Genomic DNA, 11,683 nt, shown 5'->3' with positions numbered 1-11,683 from the left:
ATTGGCCGGGAAATCACGTGGTAGGATCCAGTTTTCCCTCATTCATTTCCATATTGTTTTGGTTCTCACTAGCATAAAAATAATAAAAGTCATAAAACTTTTGTTTTTCTGTAAATATTTTTTTAGTTTGTTTTGATAGACATATAATTTAATAGGGAGCAGGAAAAAGAGTCGTTGAATAGAATTTGTAATTTCGTGTTATTATTGTGTTTGAAGAGTTTTGAAGTGTGCATTTTAAAAATGTAAAAAACTACACATTTTGTAGATTCAGTGCGGAATTGAAGTGAGTATTTTGTATAATTTTAGATCGAATTTATACGTGCGTTGGTTAACAACCACTCTAACCTATAAATTTATTTGTGAAGCTAATTGATTTCATATAAAACATTTTCAATTGTTTTTATTTAAAATTTCTTATATGAAATATTAAATAAAGAAAAACAAAAAAATAAAATTGCACATTTTTTATCTAAAATTTGGTACAATAAATCTTTTCAGTCCTGTTACTTAATTAAAATATCATTTTCAATGAATTACTCATATTTTTTATGTACTATTTTACAGTATTTTGTTTTACAAAAAAATGTCACGTCTTCGTGGAAGAGCAAGAAATATTGGTCGACGTACTCGAAACGCACAATTGGTCCATGATCGTCGATTGAATAGAACAGTTGAAGAACACTTGACGGATAATGTGAATTCTAGAAATCAAGTTGCATCTTCACATGAAAATGAAAATTCAGAGCAACGCAATCAACGTCTTCGTGCAAATGCCTTAAGACAACGAGAGACACGCCAACGAGCGACCAACGAAAACAGAGAACGTAACCAACGGCGAATGCAAGATAATCGAGCATTGATACGAGCATCACTTAATCGTCTTGCGTTTGAATATGACCCTAAAATAGACTATTCGTCACATGCATTAATCTTAATCGGTAGTATGAACAACGAGTGTCAATATTGTCATGCTTTAAAGTACAAAGATGAATAAGCCGGTTTATGTTAAGCACCTGGAAAAACTTCCCTTCCACCGTTAAATCCACCATCGGAACCTTTGAAAACATTATTAGCTGGAACCGCATCTCAATCGAAATTGTTTTTGAGGAAAATTCGTAAATCCAATTCTTGCTTTCAAATGACATCATTTGGAGCAACAAAAATTGTTCATAATGAGGATGGTCGCAATTTTGAATCTACATTTAAGATTCAAGGTCAAGTGTACCACCAAATTGGTTCATTGCATCCAATGCCTAATGTCGATCCAAAATTATTACAAATTTACTTTATGGGCGATGAGGAGCAACAAACTCATACACGATGCATATACAACCATATAGAGCAGATGGAGGAACGAGAAATTGTGGACATTTTGGAAACGTTCTTGCAAAACCATAACCAATTGATACGATTGTTCAAGACTCTTTCCAACAGACTGCAAAACGACAACTACGCCATTGTTATTAAAGCAGACAAAGTGCCCCATAGAGAGCACGCAGGCGCATATAATGTTCCAACTGTTAATGAAGTTGCAGTTGTTATGGCTGGTGACCCATGTGAACCTCGAGATATTCGCATACAACGCAGAGATAATACAATACAAATAATTCAAGACAATTATCGCTCTTACGACGCATTGCAATATCCGTTGATATTTTGGGAAGGAGAAGATGAATATCATTTAAATATTAAATAAAGGAATCCAACAACAGGCACAACTTATAGATTATTTTATAATTTTTTTTTTGAACCAATTATTTCTGTTTATCTTATAAATAGTTTTATTTACAGGTGAAGAACTAATCTAGAAAGTTAGTGCGATGAACTTCTACGCATACCGGTTGATGACTCGTAAAAATTAAGATAATAACATTCTCCGAAGCAGACAGCTATTTCATCAGTACATTGTTGATATGTATGTAAAAATCGAAAGTGAGACATTGCGTTATATAAAATTTAATCAAGCGAAACTTCGTTCTGAGGAGTACATTCATTTGCGTGACACCACAATCGGTAACGTAGATGCAACGAATGATATCAACAACATCGGTACCGCATATATTCTTCCATCATCATACATTTGTAGTCCGCGTCATATGCAAGAATATATTCAAGACGCCATGGCTTACGTACGCGCATACGGCCGACCAGATCTTTTTATCACATTTACGTGTAATCCAAACTGGGCTGAAATTAAAAATTTGCTGTTATCAGGTCAAACATCGATGCATCGCCATGATATCATTGCACGTGTGTTCAAACAAAAATTGAAATCTCTGATGAAATTGATTACACATCACTCGGTATTTGGCGAAACACGATGTTGGCTTTATTCTGTTGAATGGCAAAAACGAGGTTTACCTCATGCGCATATTTTGATTTGGTTGATGGACAAAGTACGCCCAGAAGAAATTGACAAAATTATTTCAGCGGAAATTCCAAATCCGAATGTTGATCAAGAATTGTTTGACATTGTGACTACTAATATGATCCATGGTCCATGTGGTTCTCTCAACATGATGTCACCATGTATGGATAATGGAAAATGTACGAAACGTTTTCCTAAACCATGTCAAACTGACACTATCAGCAATATCGATGGTTATCCATCTTACCGTCGTAGAGATGTAGACAATGGCGGTCAATCATATGAATTGCGTCTGTCAAACGGTGTAAGAGTTGACATCGATAGTGGCTGAGTGGTTCCATACTCACCATTGCTGTGCAAAACCTATAAAGCACACATAAACGTTGAGTTATGCAGTTCGGTGAGGTCTATCAAGTACATTTGTAAGTACGTCATAAGGGCAGTGATAAAGATATATTCGCTGTTCAAAATGGAAATAAGAATGACGAAATAACACATTATCAAATGGGACGATACATTAGTAGTAATGAAGCTATTTGGCGAATTTTTACATTTCCTATACATGAAAGGGATCCTGCTGTTGTACATTTGGCTGTGCATCTTGAAAATGGACAGCGTGTTTATTTCACAGAACAGAATGTACTACAACAAGCTTTAACAGCTCCAAAAACAACTCTTACTGAATTTTTCAACCTTTGTAATCGACAAGATATTGTTGGTGAATTTGCAAAGACATTAATGTATACTGATGTTCCTAACTTTTTTACATGGAATAAACAATCAAAAAGTTGGGAACCACGGAAACGAGGCACTCCTATCCCAGGATTTGCCGACATAGTTATGACAAATACTTTAGGACGATTATATACAATTCATCCTAAGCAACGCGATTGCTTTTTTCTGCGTTTGTTATTGGTTAACGTTCCTGGACCGACATCCTTTCAATACTTGCGAAAAGTCAACGGTACTTTATACGGCACTTTCTTTGATGCGTGTCGTGAGTTACATTTATTGGAGGATGATAACCATTGGGACCTCACACTTGCAGATGCAGCACTGAGCTCATCTCCACAGCAAATTCGTCAATTATTTTCAATAATATTGACAACGTGTTTTCCGTCTAAAGCATCTGCTTTGTGGAATAAATATAAAGAATCAATGAGTGAGGATATTTTGCATCGGATTAGAATTACTAATCAAAATCTCAGTATTGAATTCTCCGCAGAAATATATAACGAGGCATTAATAATGATTGAGGATATTTGTATTCTTATTTCGAACATGCCGCTCATAAATTTTGGCATGCCAGCGCCAATCCGCCAAGCAGCAGATATCATCAACAGCGACGTTCAACGTGAACACCAGTTCGATATGACTTCTCTGGCTACTTTTGTTGCTAACAATGAACGATTGCTTACTGCTGAGCAACAAAATATATATGATCAAATTAACGTGTCATTTGCAGCACAACAAGGTGGCTTTTTTTTCTGGACGCACCAGGTGGCACTGGTAAAACATTCCTCATCTCACTAATACTTGCGCGCATTAGATCTCAAAATCATATTGCATTGGCAATTGCTTCATCAGGCATTGCAGCAACCTCACTTGATGGTGGACGGACAGCGCATTCAGCACTTAAATTACCTTTGAATATTCATACCAATCCCGAAGAAATGTGTAACATAAAGAAGCATTCAGGCATGGCTGAAGTTTTGAGAAAATGTAAAATTATTATCTGGGATGAATGTACAATGGCCCACAAGCATTCGCTTGAAGCTCTCGACAGGTTCCTAAAAGATATCAAAGATAATACTTGGCTTTTTGGTGGTGCTCTACTGCTGTTGTCAGGTGATTTCAGACAAACATTACCCGTCATTCCACGTGCGACATATGCGGACGAAATAAACGCATGTTTGAAAGAATCTTATCTGTGGCGAAGTGTCAGTAAATTATGCCTTACTCTTAATATGCGTGTCCAACTTCAAAATGATCCATTAGCGTCAAGATTCTCTGAACAACTGTTAGACATTGGCAATGGTAAAATTCAATTGTATGAAGATTCACAATATATTCGACTCCCACAGAATTTTTGCAATATGGTGCCTACCAAAGAGGAGTTAATAAAAAGTATCTTTCTAGATTTGCCACATGATTATACTAATCATGCATGGCTGTGTGAGCGAGCTATTTCAGCCGCAAGAAATTTAGATGTTGACGCAATAAATTTTAAAGTACAACAATCATTGCCTGGTAGTGAAATTACATTCAAATCGATTGACACTGTTGTTGATCCTGATGAAGTTGTCGACTATCCTGCCGAGTTTTTAAATTCACTGGATTTACCGGCAATGCCACCCCATAATTTGCGATTGAAGATTGGTTCACCCATAATTTTGCTTAGAAATTTGAATGCTCCGAAATTGTGTAATGGCACGCTACTGGTCATAAAAAAAATCATGGGTAACATTTTGGAAGTCACTATTTAAAGTGGAAAATTTCAAGGTGAAGTTGTACTTCTACCGCGGATCCCAATGATTCCTTCAGATTCGCCTATACCATTCAAACGTTTGCAATTTCCAATCCGCTTAGCATTTGCTATGACTATTAATAAGTCACAAGGTCAAACAATGACATTTTGTGGCTTAGATTTAAAAAAACCCGTGCTTTTCTCACGGTCAATTATATGTTGCGTGTTCCAGAGTTGGAAAACCCTCGAATTTGTTTGTGTATGCTTCTGAAGGATCAACCAAAAATATTGTACATCTAATGGCATTACGATAACTTAAGTTTTTTTTAATTGAAAAAATATATCTGTTATAAAATAGTTTAAGTTTTCACTTTTTTACCTTTAATTAAAATAAGTTTAAGTTTTGATTTAAAACAACCTCTACATTTAACTTCGCTGATAGTATACACATACTCACACGCTATCGATTGGTCGAATTGTGATAAGAGATATATGTAATGACGTTAGATAATATGATAACTTTTTAATAAAAATTTGCATCAAAACGATCCAGATTGTTACAGCTTATTCAAAAAAAGTTGAAATTTTCCAATTAAAGACGTGTGTACAGAACATCGTCTGTCGGGTCCGCTAGTTAATAACTATAAAAAACAAGCTGAGAACTTGCAAAAAAATAACAGTTAACTTGTAATTAATCCCTTAATAAACTTACTGTTGTTTTTTGTAGTACATACCATTTTATTTTACAATCAAAATTATTATCATAAAATATTTTACATAGTGTATTATAAGTAAGTAAACAACTTTTTAACTTATTTTGTGTGCCGTCAGATTTCGAAATCGTTAAAAGTGGGCTGCGACAGAAAAAAAAGGGTTGAGAATCACTGTTATAGAACAGATATTGTGAAATGTTAGATAGAAATTGAGATATGTTCTTTAAATCAAAATAATTAATGAGTTATTTTATTGTGTTACTTAATATTATGTTTTCTCTTTTAGGAGCATTATTAGCCTGATAGAGTAATTAATTTGGCCATGCCAGATTGATATCGAAGGCAATCCAAGTACGAACAAATATGTGGTAATTTTATTTTTTCTCAATTCTTATTAAAAATAATTTACTTAAATTCATTTTCATTATTTGGATTTACTTTGTATTATAGACATGTAAAATGCTAAGTCCCTACGAATGCAAATATTATACGTCGTAGAGATGTAGACAATGGCGGTCAATCATATGAATTGCGTCTATCAAACGGTGTAAGAGTTGACATCGATAATCGCTGGGTGGTTCCATACTCACCANTATATATTGTATATATATATATATTGCGGCACAATTTGCGGCTATCTAATATAATAAGACTAGTTATAAACAAAACCTTTATGTTGTTTAAATGTAGTTTAAATTTTATGTTATCATACTTAATGTTTGCCTAAAAAGGTTAATAAAATACTTATACTAAACCCAACAAAGAGATCAGGAAGAAAAAACGAGTTTGCAAATTATATGAAAGTTAATTTTTTTTCATTATAAAGGTAGAAATTAGCAGTTGTAATTTATGGTGCTCTGATTTGTGCTTATTTACAATTTCTTTAAATGAAATTCATTACCGTTACCATTACAGGTACTTTGTAGATAAATAAAGCAATAACAATACACAACCATAGATTTGTATATATATATATACACATTCATCGTTCGTACATATATATATTTAAAAAAAATCAATTTTAATTATCTAATTTTAATCATTTAACTATCGAATTTTAATAATTCTTCGATTAAGAATTTTTCAAAAAATGATATTAAATTTGCATTTTTAATTCATTAACTATCAATTTTAAACATGCATTTAATTATTAATTTCTAAACCACTTTATGCTGAAGCAATTAAAAAAATTAAATTCATTAAAAAAGTTAAATTAATTCGAATATAGATAGATGCATTCAATACGTTCATTTATATTTCAATGCGCAAAAATATCACTGTGTGCAATGAATACAAATTAAAGCACACACAAATATAAAAGAAACAGAAACCAATCATAAATAAAATAGTTATTAGCCTAATTGGATGAACTTATCATATTGTTCTCGTATATATCAGGCGAAAATAATAAAACAAAACTGGACTAATTTTTGGCGAACTTTTCGTTTACTTGTGTGTTGAGAGACTCCATAGTAACGTAGGTTTGCGTGATTGGAGAAGGATTCGGAATACAAAATTCCTATGCTTAGCGCTTTCATCTTCATTTGAGTTAAGGTGATGATTACGGAAGAACCAAGAAATGCTCTCTATTTTTGGGTAAGGGATGATGATGTGTGATTCGTTGCATGTAGTGATAATGGTTTTTCCCTATTCATGATTATTCGTCACTCTCTGTTTGTTTTTTCCCTTATCAATGTAATTTATTTTTCCCTAAATAGAATTATAAATTTAGTTTCTATGTTTTTATTTTTTTATTTTCTTTATTGATAAATTTGTTATATTTTATTATCATTTTTCTCTGATAACTGCCTATCGATTTAGCATCAAATGGGATAGTAAATATATTAAAGAGGATAAACGGAATTTCAGAAAGGATTTGATGACAAATAGGATTTTAAATGTATATTTAGTTTTCATGTTTTATATATATTTTTTTCCAATCTAGAAGGAAATTTTAATCAGTGATTTATTTGAATTGATAATTAATTTCCTTGATCGATTTATTATTTACTATTATAATATTTCTCTGACAACAGCCTATCGATTTGACAGCAAATAGAATTTTTTATGTATTAAGTAGGATAAATAGCGTTTGTTGACAAATAGGATATATTTATTAGGTATTATATTATATTATAGGATTTATACTATAGGATTTGAAATGTATATTTAGTTTTCCTGTTTTATTCTTTCTTTTCAAATCTGGGAAGAATTTTTAATGAATGATTTATTTGAATTGATATTTAATTATTTGATGAATTAATTATATATTGTAATATTTCTCTGATAACAGCCTATCTATTTGACAACAAAAAGAATTTTAAATGCATTAAATAGGATAAATAGGATTCGATGACAAATATGATATAGTTATTAGGGATTATATTATATTATAGGATTAATATTAAGCAATTTTAAATGAATATGTTTAGTTTTCCTGTTTCATATTTTCTTTTCAAATCTATTATAAATTTTTATTGAATGATTTATTTGAATTTATTGATGATTAATTTCTTCAATAGATTCATTATATACCATTATAATCGTTATCTGATAACAGCCTATCGATTTAACAAAAAAAATTTCAATTTTAAAAGTAATTAATACGAAAAATTAAATTTAAATTGTATCTTTAGTTTTTTGGTTTTATATTTTCTTTTTAAATTAATAATGAATTTTTAATTAATAATTTAATTTAATTGATAATTAATTTCTTTGATAGATTCATCAAATACTATTATAATATTTCTCTGATAACAGTTTATCGATTTGACAACAAATAGAATTTTAAATGTATTAAATAAGCTGAATAAGATTTTAATTATATATTTAGTTTTCCTGCTTTGTGTTTTCTTTTCAAGGCTAAAATGAATTTTTAATCTATGATTTATTATTGTTGATAATTAATTGAATTGATAATTAGTTTCTTTAATAGATTTATTATATATTATTATAATATTTCTCTAATAACAGAGTATCAATTTGCCAACAAATAGAATTTTTAATGAATTAAATAGGATTTTAAAAGGGATTAGATGACAAATAGGATTTTAATTGTATATTTAGTTTTCCTGCTTCATTTTTTTTTTCAAACCTACGAGGAATTTTTAATGAATGATTTATTTCAAGTGATAAGCATTTCTTTGATAGATTCATTATATTTTATTATAGTTTTTCTCTGAAAACAGCCTATCTATCTCACAACAAATAAAAGTTTAACTTTATTAAATAGGATAAGTAGGATTTGAGGACAAAAAGGATTTTAAATGTGTATTTAGTTTTCCTGTTTTATATTTACTCTTAAATTCAATTATGAATCCATTAAAAATTGAGTTAATAATTAATGATTTATTTGAACTGATAATTAATTTCTTTTATTAATTAATTATATACTATTATAATTTTTGATGATTAGAAGCTATCTATTTGACCACAAACAAATTTTAAAAGTAGGTTCAGTAGTACGCTATTATGCTATATTTTCTAAACTTTGATTTTAATAATTTTGCTCAATGTTACCAAATTGTATGTGATAGCACCCTAATCATTTTGAATTTGTTTGATAATAAATTTTCCGATTTGGTTGGCAATTAATTAATTGATTTATTTCACGAGTTGGTTAAATAATTTTTTGATAATGTATTTTCGTTATTAATTCGGTCGAATTAATAACGAAACGTTGAATCGAATTAATAACGCTGTAATTCCATTATAATGTATTTCTTAGAAAAATTTATAATATGCTATCATAAATTTTTCATGATATCAGAATATCAATTTTACAACAAATAAAATTTTGCTGTTGCTGTTATTGCTTATCTACAAAAACTATAAGAGCTAAATTGGATTCATGACTTTTGTATACCCTAAGAAAATCCTGAACTAACAATGAATTACAATCGATCTTTAAATGTATTAAATAAAGTGAATTGAATTTAAAACATAAAAATTTCCAAAGAATTAGACGTCACGCAGGTTTTTAAATATAGATATTTAGTTTTTGTCTTTAATACTTTCTTTTTTAAAACTATTCTTATTCAATTTTTTCTGTTTATTATTACCATAACTGTCTGTGACAGACCACTAATTATTTTCTTTTAAGTAAAATTTTGAATATTTGTCTAGTTTTCATGTTTTTATAATTATTTCTAAATAATCTTACTTAAAAATACCATTAATTCTAGTTAAACAAGCTATTTATTTGTCATGAAATAGTGTTATAAGTCTTTATTTATTTTTCAACTTTCATTCTCTGTTCTGAGCAATTTGTTCAAGATGAAAAATAATTTAAAGCATTTGTTTATATTATATATTTAAAAGAATTTAACTGAATCTTTTTACTTGATATTCTTTTAAAATACTATCATAATTCTTTCGTTACAGCAAGGTGTTTATTTTTCTTCAAAAAGAATTTTAAATGTCTATCTCGTTTCTGCATTTTTATACAATACTATTAATATTTTTTTAATATTATGACGAATTGACACTATAATTATGCTTCTTTTAAGCTATTTCATTTATTTTATATTTTTGATTTCATACTTTTAGGTTGATCTGTACTTTTGATATCGCAATATTACTGCTTAAAATGTGTTATATACTACATATTGGCTGCAACGCTCAATATGAGAATGAAGATGCCGCATTGTAAGTAAAAAATAATATCTCTTGAAGTGTCGAATTATTTTCATAAAATTTTAGAATGTAATATTTTCAGATTTAAATTCGTTTTAGTTGTAAATAAAAAAAAATTATTAAAATTGTTATTGTAATTCGTAATTTCTCTAAATTTCTAAGAAATGTGTCAACCGTTTAGTTTTAATAATTGAATGAACTGAAGATTGAGAATAAGATATTTTTTATTATCGTTATTCTTAACTCTAGAATGTACAGGCTAATTCTGACCATAGTAAAAAGACAGCCAAAGTAATTTACGTCTCATGAAATTTTATAAAAAAAGTCTGATAAAATTTGTGCCTATAATTTCTAGTTACTTAAAAGAGTGTCATATTAAATGTTTCATTAAATGTACTGGTTATTTTTGACGATAGTAAAAATATAGCCAGGGTTATTTACGTCTAATGAAAATTTGTAAAAATAAAAATTATATACTTGTGTGCATAATTTCTGGTTTCTTTTAAGAGTTTAAGAAGTATTGCTTCATTAAGATTGCATGTTATTTTTGATCATAGTAAACACACAAGGAGGGTTATTTAAGTCTAATGAATTTTTTTTGAAAATCTGATAAAATTTAAGCGCATAATTTCTGCTTATTTATAAGATTTTCAGATTTAATGTTTCATTAAGTGTGCAGGCTATTTTTGACCATATTAAAAACACAACCAGGGTTATTTATGTCTAATAAAATTTTTTAAAGAAGTCTGATAAAACATGCGTGTATAATTGAGTCCTAGAAATTGAGTCATAGAACGTGAAGAACCGATCATTAGACTAAAAGTTATTCGGGATGGTCTGTTTTTTATTTTGCGTACTGTACACGTGACCAGTGCAAATCATTAAGAATCGGCTAAATTTACAAAATTCAATCGCTTCGCAGTGCAATCTCAAAAATTAAAAGTGTTATCTAACCTGTCAAATCCAGAAAATGACATAGCACTGTAATACAGATATTGTACCAAAATGTATTGAATATTTAGGCTTTGTTATTAATTTGGGCAATAGTTGTTGATAGACACACTGAAAAAAAAACCAAGGTTAAAATTACAGAAAATGGTAAAACGTGCGGTATTTAAAACTCTATGGGAACACTACAATTGCGATAATTTTTACCGATACTCTTTGGTAATGATTTCGGTAAAATTAACAATAAAACATGTTTTTTTTACCGGATAATTTTTTTACCATAGGTTTAGTAGGAAATGAGATAAAATTTGGTAATTTTATGAAGATACTTTTGACCATGGCATGAAAACTATTTATTCGGTCAAATTTACTTTTCCGTTTTCTAATTATTACTTAATGTGTGGTAATATATCTTGGTAGTGCCCCTGTAGGAAAAATAGCAAAAGTCACTGATTACGAATTAAATTGAATGAAACTGATCTCTTTTTTTCCTTTTCTTTCAATGAATTAAAAGACAGGTTTGAAAATAAATAAATTGAAATATGCAAATTC

The 11,683-nt window shown here is 29.5% G+C and overlaps 3 protein-coding genes across 5 annotated transcripts in view; all 3 read left to right on the top strand.

The window, feature by feature from the left end:
* The window catches only part of LOC107443797 (glutamate-gated chloride channel), an 85,034-nt gene that overhangs the window by 21,072 nt on the left and 52,279 nt on the right, over positions 1-11,683 (top strand). For 2 of the 3 annotated variants that reach the window (XM_071188200.1, XM_043040925.2), the window contains exons 2-3: positions 5,835-5,916; positions 10,097-10,195. In XM_071188200.1, the coding sequence (XP_071044301.1) occupies positions 5,912-5,916; positions 10,097-10,195 (104 nt within the window). In that variant the 5' untranslated portion in view covers positions 5,835-5,911. Of the gene's footprint in view, positions 1-5,834; positions 5,917-7,036; positions 7,145-10,096; positions 10,196-11,683 lie in introns of those variants that run through there. The other variant, XM_043040924.2, reaches the window with a different exon arrangement.
* Positions 2,873-3,901, top strand: LOC139427176 (uncharacterized). The gene has a single exon (XM_071188045.1). It carries the CDS (start codon positions 2,873-2,875, stop codon positions 3,899-3,901), a length of 1,029 nt encoding a protein of 342 aa, XP_071044146.1.
* Positions 4,069-4,854, top strand: LOC122269144 (uncharacterized). The gene has a single exon (XM_043040935.1). The coding sequence runs from the start codon at positions 4,069-4,071 to the stop codon at positions 4,852-4,854; it is 786 nt and encodes a 261-aa protein (XP_042896869.1).

This window comes from Parasteatoda tepidariorum, chromosome X2 (genome assembly GCF_043381705.1).
Source record: "Parasteatoda tepidariorum isolate YZ-2023 chromosome X2, CAS_Ptep_4.0, whole genome shotgun sequence".
Classification (NCBI taxonomy): domain Eukaryota; kingdom Metazoa; phylum Arthropoda; class Arachnida; order Araneae; family Theridiidae; genus Parasteatoda; species Parasteatoda tepidariorum.
The sequence above is the reverse complement of the archived record's forward strand: the minus strand, read 5'-3'. Positions and strand labels throughout refer to the sequence as shown.

What these genes read in the sequence shown, in the direction of transcription:
- LOC122269144 (XM_043040935.1), top strand. Translation starts at nt 4,069, where the DNA reads ATGGCTGAAGTTTTGAGAAAATGTAAAATTATTATCTGGGATGAATGT.
- LOC139427176 (XM_071188045.1), top strand. Translation starts at nt 2,873, where the DNA reads ATGGGACGATACATTAGTAGTAATGAAGCTATTTGGCGAATTTTTACA.